The sequence below is a fragment of the Ochotona curzoniae genome, unplaced genomic scaffold (assembly GCF_017591425.1).
Source record: "Ochotona curzoniae isolate NIBS_2020 unplaced genomic scaffold, NIBS_Ocur_1.0 contig_2318, whole genome shotgun sequence".
NCBI classification, from domain to species: domain Eukaryota; kingdom Metazoa; phylum Chordata; class Mammalia; order Lagomorpha; family Ochotonidae; genus Ochotona; species Ochotona curzoniae.
In genome coordinates this window covers 5911231-5934694 of record NW_024465419.1, presented here as the reverse complement: position 1 = coordinate 5934694, position 23464 = coordinate 5911231, and the positions used below count along the sequence as shown (strand labels likewise).

Below are 23464 nucleotides of genomic sequence, written 5' to 3'. Positions count from 1 at the left end.
GCATCCCTTGTTAATTAGAAATAAGGAATGTGCAAATAAAATTAAAATAAAAAGGTATTCTCGTGTTGCAGAAAATGTAATGCTATAGAATATTATTTTTTCAAGATCTATTTATTTTATTGGAAAGGCAAATGTACAGAGAGGAGAAGAGACAGAGAGGAAGATCTTCCGTCCAATGAATCACTCTCCAAGTGAGCGCAACTCCCGGTGTTGCACCAATCCAAAGCCAGGAGCCAGGAACTTCCTCCAGGTCTCCCATGGGATGCAGGTTCCCAAGGCTTTGGGATGTGCTTGACTGTTTTCCCAATCCACAAGCAGGGAGCTGGATGGGAAGTGGAGCTGCCGGGATTAGAACCTGTGCCCGTATGCGATGCTTTGCATTCGAGGTGAACACCTTAACCATTACACTATTGTGCTGGGCCTGGAATGTTATTTTAATAAATAATGATTAGCATCTTTTCCAAGGCAAGCTAAGAAGGGGATATATTTATTAGGAGAAGTATTTTTTTTTTTGTTAACTTTATTGGACACAAAGCATTTTTGCAAAGAATTGAGTAAGCCAGAGAGAACATGTAAAGAATTTTCATTTTCAATTTTTTATAAAAACATAGATAAGGCTTTTAACATAATAACCACAACAATAGTGAGTTTCTTGAAGAAGCAGAAGTGGATTTTATGACAAGCAGAAGAGAGCAACTGAAGGCCCAAAGCAGAGTACTAATGTGGGGAAGGAGAGGTGAATGTTTTGTTTTCATCAACATGTACACATATAAAATGGTGGTGTACATTGAAGATACATATTTTCATTGTCAAGATTTTTTACATGCTTGAAGCAGCGTAATTGCTAACTACTTAACTGATGGATTCATAATGCATTTAATACATGTGCTGAATAATCAGACACCATTCAATAAATTGTACTGCATGACTCTTTTCTGTCTTCATCTGTAACCCAAACACTTTGATTAGAAGCACATCTTTTACTGCGTATTTTTTCAAAATCTGAGAACAAAAGATGCTGTGTGATTTTTTTTCCAAACATAGAAATTGACTTTCAACATGTGGCTTCATAGCCCATAGCCATTGCAGAAAATGAAGGCCGTAAGATTGGCCCTCTGATTTTTATACATGTCATTTCAAAGTCTAGGCCATTGACAATAGCAGTAACATCCACATGGACAGTTGACTCCAAGGAGGTTAGCAAAAGCAGGTTCTCCTTGAGTCATTTTCCTTCCCACTGTGGGTTTTTATAACCTGCCACTGCTAATATAGAAGGACAGCAGAAATGGAAGAATATTTTCTTACAAAGAGGTCTAAGATTTTTCTCCCATATTTCTCATTGCTACTTTATCCAGAATATGTAGAATGAGATACTATGCATAAGAGTCCTGGGTCGTGGCTCTACATTTACTGCAGAGAGGGAATCTCAGAGGCTAAAAATACCAGTTAGATGATCTCAGAGACACTGAGAGTCATTGCTAAATCATACTGACAACTATAACTGCTTTGCAAAAGTTTAAATATAGTTTTTTTTTCTTTTCAGTTTTAGGTATAACCTAATTTCCTTCTAATTTCTTTTTCAATACAAATTTATGTTTGAGGGAAAGTCCAAACGTTTATGGAGAAATAAAATCAAACTATAAACAAATCTTGATGTAAAATTATTTCCAAATCCATGCCGTGTGTGTTTTAAAACATTTTTTTTTTATTTACAAACTTCTGGAAAAATTCTTTATACTAGGTATCATCTTGTTGGGTTTCTGTTTTGATTGTGTTGTTTTAAGATAATGTAATGTGTAAAATACCAACTAGACAAAATGAAAAGTGTAATGCAGAGTTGACTTTTCTCAGCAATCAATTGTACAGAAAAGTTACCAAGGCCCCACTAATTTCAGATCCCATTGTTTCATGTCTGTCTGACAATTTGTGAGTAGAAAGTATAGGAAAAATAAAAGTAAAATTTAAAATAAAACTAATATAATGAAATAATATGTTTTTCTACCCTCTTTATACAAATATTTCGGCCTGACTGCAGTTCTGTGTTTTTCTCAGCTTGGTGAAAATGGGGAAAAAATGACTCCAGAAATGCATTCACTTACCTGTGAAAGAAAAGTACGTGTGAATAGTAACGACTTTTGTGCTCCAGATCAGAAGACTATCACACACAAAAAACATCATCAAACTTTAGTTCAAGCATATTTCCTGGTAAGATGTGATTTACCAAAATGTCACAAGTATGCTTTGAGTTACAATGGAATAAACTAAAGCAGTAGGGAAAAATGTTGTCATACTCATGTTTCAAACATGCACTCACATATAGCAAATTGCAAAAGCACAAAGATAACTCAGATAACCCATAGTCACACCATAAAGCCGTAAGTAAGAATAACACTTGAACTGCAGAAATACACTGCAGTGGTCCTATGTGAGAACTGCTTGGACTTTCAGTATGAATTAATTATTTAAAAAACAAGAAAGTTAAAAAATAGTAAATATTATGTGGCAAAATATATAAGACAAAAAATAATCTGTGTGATTAAATCAAAGCCATGGCTATAAGGTGATTGAATTTTTAATTTGTCTTAGTAATTCACATGCAGCTTTTGAAATTTGGTCAATCAAATCCAGATCCATTTTATTGAGACCTGCAGTATTTTTTAAGAGTGATTTTTACTGAACTTCGCGAATGTTACAATAGTCCAAACAGGCTTATAACTCTAATAAGCCATATGTTAACAAATGAGGAGCAGAACAGTTATAGGAGGGGTGTGCAGAGAAATCTTCAATACCTTAATGAGGAGCAACTGATCTTTGTGTCCTGTGTAGTAAGGTATATGGGAGTCCAAGCTGACTTTTTCCAGTATGTTCTAAGCTTTTCTTATTGGTCTCTATCTATCTGATCTAATATTGGGGACTCCATAGTGAGCCTGATGCTCATAGCAAGAGAGGGTGGGGAGCCAAAGTTGGAACTAAGTGAGGACCAGAAAAAGCTCCTCTCCTGAGTCCCAAAGGAAGTTTACTGTTCTTTTGTTTCTGAGGACTGCTCAGGGCTCCTGGTTGTTGTTCTAATGACATTAGATTCTCTGAGGAAGGATCTGGGCTTCTTCCATCCTGTGTGGGGGATCCAATAAGGAATGGATGACCTCAGAGTTCTTGGCCTATGAGGGCACTCCAATTCCTTGTGGTCTCCTGGGCAGTTGAGACATGGTCCTTAGTGCCCATAATCATAGTGCTTGGTGAGGTACTGGGAGTCTCCAGGGTTGGGATACAAGCCTCCTCCCATCCTATTGTTCCCCTCTGGGGTCCCCTCCTGCTCTGTGCATATGACCTCCTGTTAAGGGGCTGTCAGGATCGCTCTTGGATCCCACTGTATATCTTTATGGTTTTTGCTAATGTCTATTGCAGATTCGAGTCTGCTGTCTATAAGTTACCGTTACAATCTTCATAGATTATATTTAACATTTTCCTCACAGACTCTAGGAAAGTGGGAGATTTCTCTGCTCTCCCGGCCCATTGCAGAATAACATGGGGCATTAAAAGCATAGCAGGCTTTTCAGTTTTTTGATGTTGTTCATAAGCAGTCTCTCATTGATTATTGGTTCATTGGTTATAGTACAATATCTTATTGTCTGTGATACAGGCTGTTTGAGGATGTAATAATGTTACAATTCACAGGTACTATTTTTAGTATTGACATCATTTCATCTTAAACTAAAGCAAACATATGGTATCTAACCTTTTGGGATTGGCTCATTTCCCTTAGCATAATGATTTCAAATTGGGCCCATTTGACTATGAAGAAATGCATTTTTTTAATAGCTGAGTAGTATTCCATGGAGTAGATAAACCATAGCTTTCTTATTAAGTCTTCTGCTGATGGGCATTTCGGTTGCTTCCGAGTTTTTGCAATTATTGATTGTGCTGCTATGAACATAGGGGTGCATGTTGGTTTCTGGTGTAACAGGTGTTTTGGATGTGTTCCTAGGAGTGCTATTGCTGGATCATATGGTATGAGGATTTTCAGTTGTTTGTTTTCTATACTGATATCCATAGAGGCTGTACCAACCAACATGTAGTATTTCTTAATATCTGTTTTTATTTAATGATCCAAACACAATGAGAAAATGAAATGGTAAATGAAAATGGTGAAAAGTCCAAACTTGAAAAAGTTAACGTTATCATCATGTGCTGTTTGTATTGTATTCACAATAATTCACAATAATTTTATAGTATTTTTGAGTAACAGACCATGTTTCTGTATATTCATTTTACCTTTCTGGAGATTTAAAAGCCACCACATATAAAACATCTGGAATTTATTTCCATTTTTTGCAACTGTAAATTATCAGATGTTTCGCAAGATTATCAGGGGAACTAAGATGGTGGCCAAGTATAAGCCTCCAGCCACCAGCTACCTGTAGGGACATACATTTGATTAGCTTTGTATACACCAAATCACTTTGCTAGGAACCTTGCAAGCAGAGGGACCACAGGATCATAAGTAAAGTCTCACTAAAAACAGGAAGAAGGAAAGGAGTGTTTTCCCTTCCCTCAGCTGGAGATGCCTGTCAATGGGGAGAGGTGGGAGAACAAACTAATTGCAGTTACATATACTATAGAAAAACTAAATCAGGCAGAGGCCCCCACCAAACCTGGACCACAGGTCATACCTGTGGAGCAAGCTTGAAATTGGCAGCCTCTGCTGCACCTACCCCAACCACTAGCCAGAAGCAAAACTATAGGGGTTGGTTAATGCAGATTCGAGTTTCAATTGCTCTACTTCCAATCCAGCACCTGCTAATGTGCCCAAGAAAGCAGTGGAAGATTATACAAGCACTGTGTCCTTGGTTCCACATGAGATACTTAACAGGGATCCAGGTTCCTGATTTCAGACTGATACAGTGTGGGTGTTGAGCCATTTGGCAAGTGAATCAGCAAATGGAAGATTTCCCTCTCTGCATTTCTCTGCATTTCTCTGTAACTCTGCCTCTCAAATAAACAAATCTTATAAACCTGGTGAAACCTCCAACCCCCAGATGATGTTCACAGACTTTGCCTGTAAACCTACAGGACATCAGGGGTACCTGTAGTTCAATGGCTTGGACTCATTTTGTAAGGCTTCACTACTGAACTTTAGTGAGCCTTCCAGATACCCCTGGGAACTTCATAAAGACCTGTGGTTCTGAGTCCAAGTGTGACCAGCCTTGGGCAGTCTAGAAGTACAGACAGCTGTCTTTGCTATACTTGAATCTGGGGACATACGACTGTGTCTTGGGACTCCTTGCCTGACTCATAGGGTTCAGAACTAAACAGACACCAATGGTTTCTGTCACAGGGAAAATATCGCTAGTCAAAGTTTCTAGACTTGCACTGGTATCAGGTAGAAACTTACACCTTATTGAAACAAAAATCTTTTAGTAAATATCATTATTAGGTTCTCATAGATCTAATATGTATCCCTAGGACTCAACAGGATTTGATGAGTTTAAAGCATAGAAGTGGCCTACCTACATAAACAGTAACAGGGGCAAGGGGCTTCCATCATACCTCCTACAAATTAAGCAAACAGCAAGGAATCACTGGACTGCTAGGGGACTCAGTGCAAGGTGATAAAACACGGTATTTACCAAATTAGAATGATTCCCATTCCTAGGCCAATGCCTGCAGATAGAGCTTCTGGACCTGCTTCACCATCTGGTAAAGTAACATTATCGCTGTTGAGGAGTCTTACATTCTAGTCAACATCACCAGTGGGTGACAGATGCCCCATCGGGTTGTGAGCCCATCCCAATGACAGACTGTAGTAGAACAGAGTTCAGCAAAGGGGTGTGGGTGCTGGCCCCAGAGCACAAATGGTATTGATGCACTGAGAGTACTGGATGTGTTCTAGCAGTGTGGCATTCAGAGACACAAGAAAAGTGGTCTTCTCTTACTCCAAGCCTAAGAGAAAGGTTTTAGGGAGGACAGAATATCCCTTTTTTAGATACAATTGGACAATACATCAACTAAAACTATGGGGCAAATTTTTAGTTCGGACAATATTACAAAGTTTAATTAGTAAAAACATGCCAGCAATGTCAGGACTCACTTAACCAGCAGAATGATGGACTCGTGTCTGCTTATGAAGGACTATATGTAAAGTTGGAGTTCATGTTCAGAACCAGAAATCCACACAGAATACATCTCAGCTTAAAACAAGTTGTACTGGGAACACTCCTGGGCAAGGTCCACTGGTCCAGTACAGACAGTGGGCCAGAAAAGTCACACTCAGGGCTCATGAAGGGGTACTTTTATTAGGGGGCTGTGGAGATAGTATTTGGGGGACAAAGGAATGTGCCTTTTAGTGCGTCATAGGTTCCCTTTGACCATGGTGGATTCCTATGTCACTGCTATCTGAGGAGGAACCTGACTTATCAGCCACCCTTCTCAGCCTCCTTCTAGGCCACACCTCAATCACGCCGGCTGGGCCTTACACTATTGCATTGTAATAATATGGCAGAAATAAGGTGGGGGAGGCAATTTGGAGAGGAGGTAATGGAAATACCAGAGCCTATGGAACTGGATCATGAAATTAAAAATAAAATAGAAGGAGGGGGTAGAATTTTAGTTGGAGCAAATTATCCCCATAATCTCAAAGAAAATAAGTCAACTACTTAGAATTTCTAGAAGACAGCTAGAAATGAAGCTGAATTATCATAATTACTCCATTATTGCACAGAAATGTCATACGCCAACACTCATTCATAAGTTCCAGGGAGCCAGGATGCCACCTAAAGAACAAAAGGAGGTGTCAGGAATCGATCTCAGACCTGGAAATGTCAAATACACAGACGCAGATTGTAAAATATCTGCTGTGAATAAACTCAACAAATTCTAGGGAATGAAGAACTGCTTCAGTATTCTAACAGAGATTTGATAGAAGGATGGAAGTGATTAAATAAAATCAAGCAGAAATCCTTGAAAGTTATAGCAAGTAAAATTAAAAGGGAAATAGACTACATCAGAAAATAAGATTGAGTGAGATCAAAGTAAAAACAAAAAACAAAAAACCAGTCCGCAAATATTGTCAGTGGCTCAAATATTGTCCCTGTGATTGATGAGACCCTGCCATTGTGGACCCCATGCCACTTTGGACACCTTCTTCCCCTTCCTGTGGCTCACAAACTTTGAACCATCCCTGTTGCTCACCAACCCACTGTAATCTCAAAAGCCTGCCCCTCCCCCAGCAATTTGCTATAACCTGACAAGCCCACCCACCAGTCCCTTGCAGCCCCTTTCCCTAATCCCTCCCCACCTACCAATCCCCTGCAGCTTCAACAATCTTAGGGACCAATCCCTTAGGCCCCACCCACAGCCCCCATTGACCATTCCCTCAGAACCAGGTGGAATGCTCCAACATTCACCTGGAGGGCAGAAAATGGGCCGCAACCTGTGCCTTCACCCCTTTCTCCCTCTGCCTCTGCTCCAATCCCATGACCACTAGCCTGCTGGAATAAAGGACTTCCTTTGTCTGGAGTTTCAGCTTGTTGCAGTAAACTTATCCTGAAGAAAGCTTAGTTATCATGAAAACACCAATAACATGAAAACAATAAATACCAGAGTTAATGAGTTGTAATGAGGAGCTGAGAATGCCTTAAGAGGTAGAATTCACTCTGAAGTTCTAGAAAACACTTGTTGTGGTACAGAAATGCCAGAGGTTACTAGTGAGAGAAAATCCAACTAAGCCTATCCCAAGATGAATAGTCAAGCTCTCCAAAGCAATAAAGGAAAGACTCACCATTGCAACAGAAATGAGGCAGATAGCAAATGAAAGCGTCCCAAGTCATGTGACTCCAGAATGGTCAGAAAAAACCCTTACAAGTCAAGGAATAGGCTAAGATCGTTACAGTACTGAAGGGAAAATGCCAGATAAGATTACTGTATCATGCAAAAAAAAAAAAAAATTCTTCAGACATCACTGAAAAATAAAGACGATAAAGACAATCCAGTGAAAACATAACTCTGGAAAATTTATCACCACCAAGCCTGTCTTACAGAAAATGTTAGGCTGGGCATGATAGCCTAGTGGCTAAAGTCCTACTGTCTGGGCAAGAGTCCATGTCCCACGGGCCCAACTTTCCGTACATTTCCTTGCTTGTGGCAGCTGAGGACAGCCCAAATCCCTGGGACCCTGCACCTGCTTGAGATCGACTTAAGATTGACTCAGATCAGGCCATTGTGTCCACTTGGGGAATGAACCAATGGACGGAAGATTATTCTTTCTGTCTCTCTTCCTCTATGTGTATCTGACTTTCCAATTAAAAATTATTAAATCTTTAAAAAAAATAATGCTAGAGAAATTGCTGCAAATTGAAAGAAACCCTAACAAACAAGAACAAAATATCAGAAGGAAGAAATTCAGTGGAGTTACTACAAAATGAATTCCGAACTCAGTAACATTGTATACTTGCATGCAGATCATTCATATCTTTACAGTGAAGACTAAAAGATTGTAATTGCTGCATTAAAATGCATTAACAGACCAGTAGCAAGGAAAGTCTAATTTAAGAGCAAAAGCTCACAATGAGGCACAAATGTAGAGTTTTGGGTGGAGATCCTTTAGCCATCTGTTTTTGTTTGTCTTTTTCTCTTTATAATAGTGGCTCAGATGCTATTCTTTTAAGATAGCTTGTTAGCGAAAAGAAGTTTTTAAGCCTCATGGCAATCACAAAGCAAGAACTTGTAACAAAACTATAAAAAATAATAAGCAAGGAATCAAGCTATACCACTAAAGAAAATCACTTGAGCAAGAGGAGAAAAAAAAAGAGTGTAAAGATGGGGAGAAATGAAAGTATAAAACAAATTTCAAAATGGCAGTAGCAATATTTTATCTATCAAATATGTATGCTAAATGTCAATAAATGTAGTGTGTACTCAGGGCATAGTATCACTCCACCATCACACTGATAAATCCTAGCCCACTGTAACATCTTGGACAAACAGAAAGTCGTTAAGTGTAATAAACAAAGCACATCGGCAAATAAGTTGTGTCTTCACTCACAGAGGGAGTGTGAAAGTTAGGTGGCCTTACAGAATCTCAAAGTGGATAAAAATATAATGCAGGCTCCTGGAGGCTGAAGAGGGAAGTAAGGAGGAAGGAATAGAGAAGGGTTGATTGACAAATACTAGATTACAGCTAAACACAAGTAAGACATTCCGAGGTTCTATTACACGGTAGGATGACTAAAGATAATGTACTATATATTTCTCTCTTTTGAAAAAAAAACCTGGAAGAGGATTTTGGGTGCCTTCCACTATAATGAAATGTTACATGCCTGAAAGGACAGATATATTAAACCAAATTGAGTATCTCATGATGTACAAATGTAAGAAAATATCACATAATAACCCATAAATATGAACAGTTTTTTGCCTGTATAATTATTCTTTTTCATTTTTGAAAGAGAAGAAAAATCAGACGCAAACATGAAACCTTTAATATATATATATTTTCTGTTGTTGTGTGCTTCAACAATATTTTAGTGAAAGTTATTTTAGATGTTGAACTGCAGTCACCAGCAACCAACAACAGCAATAATAATAAAACCTGACAGCTGACAGTAAGAAATCTTTCTTAAAATAAATCCTATGCCCTGTGGGATCCTTAGTAGGATTTCAAGGTATGTTAGAAAATGAAAAGATAATGGAGTATCAGGGTAATTAATATTAAAATGGACTATCTCGCTCTTGATCAGTGGTGTCTACTCCACTCACTCTTGTGACCACAGGTCAAAAGTGTTGAAGTCCGAAGCATCTCTTCCTGAGCAATTTGCCATTCTGAGCTCTGGAGCACATCCCATCTCAGCGTTTCTATGGGGCATCAGCACACATTCCTTGCTTTCTCTTACAAACTGGACAACAGGCTCCTTTCACCAGCTCTGGATTGGGGCACTGAGCTGGGGGACACATTTGCACCACACGTGTCACTTGGCTACTCTGAAAAGCCAAATTAAAATATCATTCCCATGTTTCTCATAGTAAAATCAATAAAGTGACAGGCTTTCCATTCTATCTAATATGATAGGGTGATCACCGCAATATAGCTTTAAAAATGTCCCCAGTACAGCCAACACATTCAGGTGTTTTCTGTTGCTTCTTTCAGAGTCTGCCTATTTGTAGCAGAAACCTGGAAGAGCCATACGAAGAAGTACCACTCAATAAAACATAATCTGTAGCTATACAACCTATAGTAAACCTCAGGAGCTTCGTGATTTCCAGAACCCTAGGGAGAACCAGCTCTGTTCAAAAAGAAGCTTCCCATAAGCAATACTGAGCAGTTTTATTTCGGTGGATCCAATAACACTTGGTTATATTTCTGCAGAATTCTGCATTTTGCCAAGTGCGATTGGCCAACATGTGGAGTGAGCCTGACTGCAGAAAATGGCAATGAACTCAAGCCCTGGTCTGCTTCAGTTTACTTCTGTGATGTATAGCAACTTCCTCTCCCTTCCTCCCTCCCTTTTTTCTCCTCCTTTCAAAGAACAATTTTAAAAATTCTCGGAATCTATTTTGAAAAGGATACTTTTTTTCCCCTCTTTAATATTTCAGATGTGTTTCCTCTAAATGACTAGCAAGAGGAGCATAAAAAGAGAAGGATGCTGAGGCACCTGGCCTCACATACCTCACAGGCGCAGCTAATGCAGTCTTCTCTCTTCCAGCGTTCTTGGTCCTTCCTTTGAATCCCTTTATTGTCTATACATCCTACCAGCCTCAGGCGCACCTCCAGCTTGTTTACCTGAAAGAAAGGGGGAAAAAGAAAAGTGGAAATTGAAACAGGTAGCACAAAACCTGATAAATAAGGTGGTTTGATGAAACATTCTATTCTGTACGCACAGACCTCAAAGGCAAAGAAACTTCAAGGCCTGCATCATTTTCCTTAACATTTTCCCCCAAAATACTATGAATCAGAATCATCTAATGCTTAAACCAGTAATTATTTAAGTATGGTAAAATATTGACTGTGTACATCGCATCTGAAGGAATACATTTCTAAGGAAAGGAGAAGTGAAGCCAAAAAATCGACACTGCATATTTAGAAAATGATTTCAATAAACATATCTAAACATTAATTCTGCTAATGGATACTGTTATTTTTTTCTGTTTCTTGAGTTATCATCACTGACATGCTTCATGTAGCAAACATGAGGTTGGAGGGCTGGCATTCTGCAGCAGGTGAAGCCTCAGTCTATGAAGCTAACATCCCCTGTAGGCACCAGTTTGCGTTCTGGGCTGCTCCACTTTTGATCCAGAAAGTAGGTCCCTGCCATCGTCTTCTTATTGTAACTACTGCCTTCCAAATAAATAAGTAAAACTGTAAAACAGACAAATATTGAGTTGAAAAATTGAGGAACTCTGTTGTGGTGTAGTGGGTAAAATTTGCAATACCAGTATCCTATTCAGGCGACAGAATCCCAGCTGCTCCACTTCTAATCCAGATCCCTGGTAATGAACTTGGGAAAGGAGCAGAAGAAAGCCTGAGTATGCTCCCATCATCCACAAGGGAGACATAGCTGATGCTCCTGGCTCCTAACTTTGATCTGATCCAGCTTTGATCGTAGCATCCATTTTTGAAGGGAACCAATAGATAGAAGCTCACTCTCCTTTCTCTCTCCCCGCTCTCTTTCTCTATCTCTCAATAAGTAAAGTAATTTTTATTATATTTTTAAGAACAAATGACAAGTAACCTGGGGCCAGGGTTTCAAAGAGCTTGCTATTTGATAGGGAAAAAAATGTCATAGCAATAAAACAAGCTTGTTCTGAAACCAAAGGAATAGACAATAAGTTATATCCAATTCTGCTCAGGGAGTAAAGGAGACTTCCTTTACGACAGAGAACTGTCTCTTCCAATGTGAAGGCTGAGTGTGACTGTGCTTGGCAATACAACCTTTATGGAGTTAATTAAGGTTAAACAAAGGCCTAACCATGGGACTATTGTTCAATATCACTAGTATCATCACCAGAAGAGAAAGTGACACCAAGAATGGACATAGAAGAAATCCCAGGTGAGAGCACAAGGAGGAGACACCTGCCAGCCAGGCAGAGCAGCCTGGGAGGCCACAACTCTGCCAAAGCCTTGAGCATGCGCTTCCAGCCTCCAGAACTGTGAGAAAACAGATGACTATTGTTTAAGCCACGATTCACACCCTGCCTGAGCAGACTGACACGCTTAACATGAGAAAAAATCACTTCTGTCATGAAACATGATTAAGTCTTTCAGGAGAACAAGGAGAAAAACGAACATTTCAGGAAACTGGGAAAATGTATGTGTCCAAGCAGGGAACCACAGCAGGTAACAATGGACACAGAGAGATGGTAGGGAAACTGAAGGAGTGGGCAGCAGATGAAAGCAGGGTCTTATAGTTCATATAAATGAATTTAATGCAGTCTCTATGGTAAGGGACCAACATCATCGGTGATCACTGTATATGAAGGATCTGTCAGTGTTAGTTGGGAATGAAAGCCAAGGAACTGGAAGTGAGAACCCAGGGAAGGAGGGAGTTGTTAGAGCCATTTTATCAGCACATAAAAGTATTGGCTGGATGTGGTTGAAGAAAAAAAGAACACAGATGGCTGCAAAGTTCTTGTTTCCATTAAGTTCAAAAATCGCAGTGACTTCATCAAAGTGCTTTCTAGAGCATATAGTGAAAAACAGAAATAATATGTTAAGAGAGGCCAGTCTTATGCCACAGTAAGTTATGCTGTCTCCTCTGATGCCAACACTCCATGCTGGAGGGCTAGTTTGAGGGACACTGCTGCTGTGCTGATCCAAGCCTGGTGAATGCAGCAGAAGGTGACTCATAGAAAAGCAGCACACAAGATGGCTCAGGTGCCTGGATGCTCACCTCTGTGCAAAAGACCTAGTGGCTAAGGTCCTCGCCTTGAACACGCCAGGATCCCATATGGGCGCTGGTTCTAGTGCCGACAGCTCCACTTCCCATCCAGCTCCCTGCTTGTGGCCTGGGAAAGCAGTCGAGGACAGCCCAAAGCCTTGGGACCCTGCACCCGTGTGGGAGACCCAGAAGAAGTTCCTGGATCCTGGCTTTGGATCGGAATAGCATCGGCTGTTGTGCTCAATTGGGGAGTGAACCATCGGATGGAAGATATTCCTCTCTGTCTCTCCTCGTCTCTGTATATCTGACTTTCCAATAAATAAATAAATCTTTTTTAAAAAAGTCTTTTCTATAACTTCTATTTGGCCTGGATCTGTCTAATGTAAGCACTTTGGGGGTGAACAAGTAGATAAAATACTTCTGCCTCTCTGTCACTCTGCCTTTCAAATAAATGGATAAATAAATGAATATAAATCAATCTTATTAAAAGTAAATTTTCTACTTAATAGTCTGCCTCTTCCTTAATCCTCTTGCTAGAGGAAACTAACTTTTTTGTTGAAACTTTTTTTTCATTTTCCATTCCCTCATCTCCAAAGGTGGAAAAATGACATGAGCAAAAATTATCCAGAAAGACGACAATGTTCTCTGGTCAGTCTGTTTCCATCTGTCCCCCAAGCTTAGTCATCATGTGTGTACATGTGTGTGTGAGTGGATGCACACACACACACACACGCATGCATGTGTTTCTTTCAATCCACGTTATCCAGGGAATTAGCTGTACATATGATAAAAAACAATCACAAGTACATCAAGACTATCTTTCCAGGAATAGAGGCCTCATCTTATACAATGTCATATAAAATTTTGGCCTGATTTATTCAACAGTTCTCTGTAATGTATTAGCTTCTCTAAAATGTATTAGCTAGACTGGCAAGTTTAGTAGCTTCATTAAAAGGCGCATTCTGCTGAACCTTCTCCAAGAAAGCTATTGTGTCAGAGGCAACATAAGAAATAATATCATTCTCGTCTGATCTGTATTGGATCCTTCTCTCCACGGTTACTGTTCTGTATTGAGTTATATCCCATCCTAATCCAAAATACTTGGCTCTTCAAGTTCAAACTATGTATCAGAGAATACAGCTACAAATAGACATTGCAGAGATATTCAGTCAAGATGAAGTCACACTCAAGTAGAATGTCTTCATGAAAAGAGAATTTGAACACAGATCTATATGCACCCAGGGAAGAGGCCACGAGAAGATAAAGTGGAGACCACCAAAGCTCACCAAAGGCCACCAATGAAACAGCAGAAGTAAGAGAGAGCTATTAATTTATCCTTCCCCTCCATCACCGGAAGGAACAAAGCCTGTTGATACCATGACTCAACTCTTCTAGCCAGTTCTGTTCTTCAAGCTGCCCTGCCTTGGCATTCTGGCAGAGGCACTTCAGGTGTGTCCTTGAAGTTTTTGTTTTGTTTTATTTTGCTTTGTCTTGCTTAATATAAAGCAATTGCAGCAGTTGGCACATCATTGGCATGTTAAGTAGAAGTTGATTTGGATATTTGTATAGGACACTGAAGGAACTAGGCTCCAGCGCTGGTCCCACTCCTGATTCCAGCTCCCCATCAATGCAGACCCTGTGAGGGTCCCACATGGGAGACACAAACTGCATTTTTGGATCCTGTCTTTGTGTTTGTTTAACCCCAGTCACTACGATCATTTGGGTATGAACCAAGAAATGAGAGATTTTGTCTCTTTTCTCCTTCTGTGTGTGTGTTTATATGTGCATGCCTCAAATAAAATAAATCTTAAAATGCATTTTCAAAGTGGTTGTGGAGATCCACTTAAGAAAATCTAGCCATTAAAACTACCTTAGAACTCCAGTCAGGAAGGTGAATTACCAAACAGCTTATAATTTTTATCAGATTGACCCAGGGAGACACCTTGCCATTTAAAAATGCTATTTAAAATTATGGAAATATGTTTAGAGGATACAGTCTACAATCCAGTCATCATATTGTATTAAGTTTTTACTGACGTGATTTTAAAAACTAAGGTCAGTCTATGAAGTGGTCATTTGCTTCAGAGGTCCACTCAATTTTATTAGCAAAGTTTTTACACAGCTACCTCACTTTAGATAGCTTGCATTTTTTGCTTTTATACAATGTGTAACTTTCTTCATTAACCACCTGCCCCCAGACCTCTTGCTCTGGAATAAGACGCCTCTCTCTTGAAGGTGTAAGTTTTCAATATCTGGAGATAGCTCATGCAAGGCAACGACTCACAAGTGGAAACAATGTTAGTTATAACCACTATAAATTATATATATATATATGAAACTATTAAAAAAAAAAAAAGTCCTGACATCACCTACTTCTTTCTACCACAAGAGAAGCATATTCCAGAAAAGGTTGCTCTTTACTCTGGTTCTGAGCATTTAAAAACTATGGAAACACAGTTTGAGCTCCAAGGAATAGGAAACATGATTGAGAAATTAATTCTTACTGCTACAGACCCCGCAATTAGACATTACTACTGTAACACATTTTATCAAGCTCTATCTAATTAAGGATTAACCTTGGCTAGGTCACTCTATAAAACACCATTGAAAGGGGAAAAACTGATCATAATTACAAAAACGACCAGGCTGCTTTCTGCGGTTTTGGCCCAGATAACATCCTGTAAGTTTCTGCCTTGGTATCTGTGTGGAAGCAATTTCAGAGAAACTGAAGGAAGTTCCCTATTGACTCATTCATGTTGCTGAGAAAATGCAAACATATAATGGAAAGGTAAGCTTGAATTGTAAAGTCAATTCAATGGAAGAAATTATATGATTCAATGTAAGAAAACTCAATACTCGGGCCCGGCGTGGTGGCGCAGTGGTTAAAATCGCCTTGTACACCCTGGGATCCCATATGGGCGCTGGTTCTAATCCCGGCAGCCCCACTTCCCATCCAGCTCCCTGCCTGTGGCCCGGGAAAGCAGTCAAGGACGGCCCAAAGCTTTGGGACCCTGCACCCGCGTGGGAGACCCGGTGTGGGAGACACGGAAGAGGCTCCTGGCTTCGGATTGGCATAGTATCGGCCGTTGTGCTCACTTGGGGAGTGAATCATCGGTCGGAAGATCTTTCTCTCTGTCTCTCCTCTCTGTATATCTGCCTTTCCGATAAAAGTAAAGTATATCTTTTTTTAAAAAAAGAAAACTCAATACTCTTATTTTGTCTTCTTAAGATTCATCTCAAGATGTTCACCACCAATAAATCTGCAGAGCTATCTCTCTAACAAGAAGTGTGAGCCTCTGTTCGACACATCTCTGGTTTCCTCAGCTTAACATACAAATAAATGTGTCTGTCTCCAGAAAAATAATGAAGTCTAGCTTTAGCTGCAACATGTAAAAGGCTCACATCCCATCGTCATTCCCATCCTTACAACAAGGAAAATTAGACAAACTGAAGATCGGTGATGCAGCTGAAGAACTGGGCTACAGGGCAGCCACTTTGCTGGAATCTAAGAATTAATGATTAAATGACATGTGGTACCAAGATCTGTTTACCAGAAACAGGTGATTGAATGTTGAAGCCATACACCTATCAAAACACTATGACAAGTAATTTCATGTGTCAACTTGGAGGATAATTTTGGATAAAATTAATAATTTTGGGTAGCACAGATTGCCCTATAAATGCCAGTGAGCCTCATGGAGTCAAAGAAGGCCTCAAAGGAACAAAATGCTCGGGCCCCTGAGCCAGACAGGATGTTCCACAATGCAGTCACACTTCACCTCTCAATTATTCTCCTAGATCCTGGCCTTGATTTTTCCATTTCTGTAAAAATGATATATTGATACGCTAGGACTAACATAACAAAATACCACAGACTTGATAGTTTGGTCAAGAAAAGGGCTTCCTGTAAATTTATCTAGCTCTTTAGAGGTCCAAAGTACATACACAGTGACAATCTGTCATATTAGGATTCAGGGCATGACATAATAGATTTTGGAGTTACACAGTTACAAAAGTTATCTTAACAATATAAAATCTTCCATGGATTACTTTCCCATTCTGTCTGTGTTTCATACGAATCAGGGTTAATGATCTTCTTTTTGTTAATTTTGTCCTAAGTATCCCTCTTTTTGATGGCATTTTAAACAGAATTATATAATTTCATTTTCAAATCGTGTATTGGTTTTTTTATAACACTGATAAATATGTTTATGAGTTTTAAGTCATTATAATTTTAATATATACTATTAAATCAAAACAGTAAATTCCTTAGGATATCCTATGTCTAAGATCATATTATCAGTAGCTAAAAGATATACACGGTCATTCAGTGTTTGCAAAGTAACCTCTTACCTGCTCTGTGGCCCAGCTACCTGTGTATTAAACTTTAGGACATGTAATCTCACTCTTTCAGCCTTGCTCAGTCTATTGCTCCCCCTCACACTACTGATAATCCAGAGCTAACTTCTCATGATACACACAAAAAAAAGCAGAAAAAAATATTGTTTTAAAGCATGAATAAGCATCAAACACTTAGAATCTTCCAATGAAATAGCCCAAGGCAATAGGAAAGTTCAATTGAGTGGGAAGAGACAAACACTTCAGTGGATGAAAAAAAGTTATCTTGGTGAGTTTACTGATAGATGCTAACAGTGGAAGTTGTTTGGGCACTCAGAAGGGCATCTACTGCCATTGAGTGTCTAGGATGCTTTATTCTCTGAAGGGCATATCAAAGACAAAAATATTACAGTCAGTATGTAAACCAATCTGAATGGATGGATTGATTGACTCCAGCTATATACGAAAAGAATAAGTGAAAAAATAGTTGATTATATGGTGGATGAAACAATGTCAGAATTTCTGGGGCTTACATTCTCTAACCCAGTGCTGAATGCTCTTTCATTCATTCTCACATCTCCCTTTTCTGGCACACTTTCAATTAACAGCAAATGAAATAATATTGCCTGATTCAGTGGTGCCAGAGTCCAGGTCATGCAATGTTTCCCACGTATTATTTTAAGATTTATTTTATTTTTATTGGAAAGACAGATATACAGAGATGAGAGACAGAGAGCAATATCTTCCATCCATTGATTCACTCCCCAAACAATCACAACAGTCAGAGATGAGCCAACCCAAAGCCAGGAGCCTGGAGCCTCTTCCTGGTAAAGGGTCCCAAGGCTTTGGACCATTCTCGACTACTTTCCCATGTCACAAGCAGGGAGCTGGATGGGGAGTTGAGATGCTGAAAATAGAACTGGTGCCCATATGGGATCCCGGCATGTGCAAAGTGAAGATTTCAGTAGCCAGGCTACCATGCTGGGCCTCTTCCAAGCAATTTTAAGAGTGAGTTTTTAAAACTGATGATTTGCATGCTGCAGAATCAGGTTGAGATTCAAATATGGCAAGTGATGGCATGATGGGAGTTCTGCACTGGACCAGCACATTGATGTAGGATGTAGACCACAGCTGCAGCCAGCTATTCCTCTGGGGCAAGCCCCTCAATTGCAAACACATAGCAGGGAATAGCACATCTCTGAATAGGAGGATCTATGTTTGCTTCTGAAGGGGCAGAAACAGTTTAAGAAGGTCACGGTTCACAAAGTGCTTCTGCTATTTAATTTCATTTGATCTTCAAGAAAGCTCTGAATATTGGAAAAAGGCATTTGCTCTGAGTAATTAAATACGTTGTGCAGGTCAGAAAACTGATGAAGACAGAGCTTTTTCGTAGCAGATGCTGGGCTGGCCCTAGACTCCTGCAGTGCTTGCTCTTTTGATGTTAGGGAGTTTAAAAAAATGATATGAATATCTAAGAAGGAGATGGCTTGGCACCATGCCTTGAAAGAAATCAGACTTCCATTCTTGAATAAAAACCTTCATACTGACATTTCTAAGTCAAACTCCTTTGTTCAATCGTTTCCAAATTGTAGAGAAAAAGAAGGTCGGAGCCAAAGCAACTGAGAGGATAATGAATTATATGGAGGAGTCCTGGGATTTTGTTTTGAAGTGTCACTTTGTCATGTAAGAAAAAGAAATCCCTGAGATGCCTCATTGACTCTAAAAAAAATTAAGAGCAGAAGTGGACACGGTGTGTATACTGTTAGAAAGTTTCTCCATCTTGTATAGGTAGGACAAGCACCAAACTCACAGCTGTTCTGTCATCTGCTGGTGAAGAAGGCAGCGACATCAAGCAGATCACCTGCAGCCACCCCAGCTCCTAAGCACTGGAGGCATTGCCATCAAAAGAAAACATGCAATTGTTAGCATCACTGTGAATTTCCTAAGCAATTCTTCCTCAAATTCCAACCTCCTACAATGAAATTCCTTACATGAGGAGACCTGAAAAAGCTCAGAGACAAAAAAAAAATTAAAGCACAATTTGGGGGCACCAGCATTGTACTGTAGCTAATTAAGCTGCCACATGTTGTACTGGCATCATATAGGCGTTCTGGCTTGAAATCTGACATCTCCATTTCCAATTCTACTCCTTCCTAATAAGCCTCAGAAAGCAGAATCAAGTCGTACAAGTTTTGAAGTCACTGCTCCCCTTGTGGGAGAGTGAGAAAGCGTTCCAGGCTTTTGCTTTTGGCCTGGTCCAGTCCTGACTGTTGAGCAATTTTGTGAATGAAACATTAAATGGAAACTTCCATTTTCCTTCCTTTCTTTTTCTTTCTTTCTTTCCTTTGTATTTCCCCCTCTCCTCCACCACACATTTGTAACTCTTTCTGATAAATAAATCTTCAAAAAAATATAAGCTGGGGAGATGTACATATCGCCTAGTAGTTAAGAATTTAAGATTTTAAATTGGACTCACATATATCTTACTAAGTAGCACACACAAAGATTAGTTACTCCTCACTAAGGTATTGAAGATTTCTCTGAACACCCCTCCTAAAACTGCTTTGCACCTCAATTGTTAACATATGACTAGTTAGAGTTATAAGCTGGATTGGGACTATCATAAATCTGCCAAATTCAGTGTAAGGTGTATAGCAGCTGGTGTATATAAACTAAAATTGAAATGTCAATGAAGCAGTCACAGGATGTGGTTAAAAACTTGCATTTTCTAACATATTTATCACTCAGTACCATTGTCAATTAACTCCATAATGTTGTAAATTGTTGATATTATGTTGTGGCTTTTCACTGGACAGGATGATATTCTGCCAGCTCTGCTTTCAGACCAGAGATGGTTTCCCCAAGAAACTGTTGAATTTATCTGGACAATAAAATGCTGGATGCTGGACTCTATGAATGGTACATGCTTGCAACATAGGAACCATGACTGGATTTGAACTGTAATACTGCAACAATATGGAGTAATCCATCATGGCGGGAGGTCATGGGGAAGGGATGGGGGAATCCCAGAGCCTATGACATGAAAATTAAATAAATAAAAATAAATAATTAAAAAATTAAAAAATATTAATTTTTTTTTAGGATTTTAGTTAAAGAAAAAGAGGACACAACAAAATGCCTCGGTTTGGTGGCTGAGTCTAGCTACTGACTCCACTTTCCTGTTAATTCAGATCATATGAAGGACCACTAATGATTCAAATAATCAGAATCCTTCCATCATATGGATGACATGAACTGAACTGCTGACTCCTGACTTCAGCACTGGACTACTCCCAGATTTCAGGGAATGAACTACTAAATGGGGAGTTCTCTGTCTCACTTCTTTGACTCTCAAAAGATAATTAAAACACAAGTTTCCACTGATCAAAAAGCTTATCCATGCAATAGGAGTTTAAAAATCATGGAAAAATGCACATTATGAAAAATTACGCACAAATTTCAATTTTTTTTCTATTAGCTTTATGAACTATTCTGCAAATGTGGTTGTTGTCCAAGGTTTGTGCTACAACTTGGAGGAGTTACAGATAGATTACTCAAATATAGTTATTCTTGTCTTTACAATGAGAACATGTTACCTGGGAAAAAACAAACCTGATCTTTACGTTCTGTGATGGTATTTTAAATTTCCACTGCAAAGCGACTGAAATCCTGAGCAAAATTTGTTTTTCCCCTAAGTGTCACATTTGTAGTGTCTCCATCCACAGACAAGTTATCTGTTTGCCTATAAACACAAGAAGTAAACAAAGTGCTGAGAAATAAAATTGCATGGGGAGTTTTTTAAAATCAGTGAATATTCCTTAGACATTCAGATTATACAATCATTGTGATTAGTACCATGATAGAGTATGACTAGAATTAGAAATTAAAGTTAAATAACCCATGAGAGGACAATCTAGCATGTCACATCTGCTTCATGTAATTTATTTAAAATGATAAGAAAGCATTTCTGACGCAGGAAACAGAATGTCATATTGTATATATGTCATATGTAGTTGACATAGTATTTATATCTCAAAGTGAATCTTCTGCTAATAAATTGTACATTCCACTTTACATGGTGAAAACTCAGTGACAAATTACACATTACCTAAGATACAGTACCCAGGTGGAAACTTGCTTGTTGTATTACACATGCATGGCAAGAAGTAAATGAAGATTATCTCATGTCTGACAAAAATCTAATCTTAAGTCTGATGCAAAGCAGCTCAGGTTTGTTGATAATAAAATGAAATAAAAATGCCTCACATTGCATTTGATACGTTTTTTAGAGCTTAACTGAAGCTCTTAGAAAGCAGAGGTGACAAACTAGTTGGGGAAAAACAAAACGAAGTTCCATACATCTGCAAATGGGATGCACTGCTAAAATCCATTTACACAGATTTCTAATTTATCTGTCACAGTATTTGTGTCTCAAGTTTTCAATACTGTGTTTGAAATTTTTGAAAAGTTGATCCTTGGGACGGAACCCTTGTGACTTTCAATATTGTTCTGCTTTGTTCTATTTGAAATACATTTTCTTTTGTTGAATAAGACACATCCTGTGTCTTGATAAAACAATTTCAAAATCAAAGACATATTATGGAGCTTATATCAGAAAAGGAGTTGAGAAAAGGTAAATATTGGAAAAGCACAGAAGTTATCAAAAGCAGTGGCTTGGTCACAAATATTACTTGACTGGAGGCCCAGTGAATCCGCAATGGGCATGAGCCAATCTTCTTGGCAGTTCTGTTCTAAAATTGAATCTAAGTTACAAGTGTTGGTCAGAATTGTAAGAATTTTATAATAGTGATGAAGATGATGGATATATTTATTTTAATATTATTCTATGCTGCAATTCACCAGTGCCTGATCAAAGAAGCCTGGATGAGTGTATGTGGATGTAAACAAGATTTAAATATCAAGTACAGGCACGTGTGAGTTACTGGTGCTATAACATCAGATCCTCGATGGATTTCACTGTTCAGTGAGTATGCATTGGGTACCTCTTTTACATTTGTTTTTCTGTTAAGATGGATGGATCGATAGAACTTATGTAGAATACAATGATGTTATAATCAGACTTCTCACATTATCTCAGAAAAGACATCAATACACAAGCCAAACAAACCATGTGTACATTAGGAAGAAAAGCAAGTACAACATTAGATCGGTATCAACAAGACTGCATTTGTATGCTTCATTGAGATATAATTAATGTTTTTAAAGATTTATGTCTTTATTCGCAAATCAGAATGACAGCCCAAAGGAAAGAGGCAGTAAGAGAGATTGACTATAAATTGCCTAGCAGTTGAAACTTTTTTCAGTCCTGTACTTTTTAAATGTATTTTTTTAAAAATTTATTTTTCATGATACAGTTAAATAGGTGCATGGATTTCACATTCCACCCTCTGCATTTCTCCTTCCCTCCCCCACACTGACTTCTCCTATACTACGATAGTATGATCCGTCAGCAACAGTCACATCCGGCATTCTGCTATCTAAGTGAATCAAGACACTGTAGATATAGACAACGGTAGAAAGTCCAGCTTTCTATTGCCGAGATATATTTAACACAAATCTGACTTTTCTGTATTTGTCCAAAAGACTTGCAATTAAGATCCCCAAAGACATATCTGCATATCATGTTCACTGTGGTAAAATTCAGCAGCACCGAAATATAGAAAGAACCCAAATATTACTGATAGATTACTAGATAATCAATATGTTACTATACATTTAAAATATGCTAAGAGGATAGGTCTAATTTCAATTGCTTTCACAAAATAAAAATTAACAAATTGAAATAAAGATGTTGACAGCATGTAAAATATATTTTAAACATTAAAAAGTACTATACGCTATCTCAGAAAATTACAAAATGTGTTCAGACCTAAGAGTTACCTGTATTCTTATGTGAGTACAGTATGTGAGTGGGGAGAATCACCTATACTTAAAAGAATGAAGTTTCAGCGTAACAACTATTGATATTCTTAGTTTACCCTTTTTCACAATAAAAGCAACAATTTTTGTGAAAATAATACTATTAACACAAGGGAAAATTACCTAAGTTGTCAAGAAAAATGGGTTCTTTCATTAAAAAATATTCTGTCTTGTTTTATTCTTGATTTTAGAAAAAACAAGAAATTTCATAGTAGGAAGAATAAATTCACAATTTTTTTTCTCCAAGAAATTAATGAATTAATGAATAAACAAATAAATTAAAATGCAAAACTTTTTTCTTTGGGCAGAGAACCTGG

At 38.6% G+C, this 23464-nt stretch overlaps 1 protein-coding gene across 1 annotated transcript in view; it reads right to left on the bottom strand.

The window, feature by feature from the left end:
* Window positions 1-9840: 9840 nt before the first annotated feature.
* The window catches only part of PXDNL (peroxidasin like), a 372636-nt gene continuing 359012 nt past the window's right edge, over window positions 9841-23464 (bottom strand). The window contains 3 exon segments of the mRNA XM_040972689.1: window positions 9841-9975; window positions 10661-10774; window positions 20820-20949. Coding sequence (XP_040828623.1) covers window positions 9841-9975; window positions 10661-10774; window positions 20820-20949 — 379 coding nt within the window.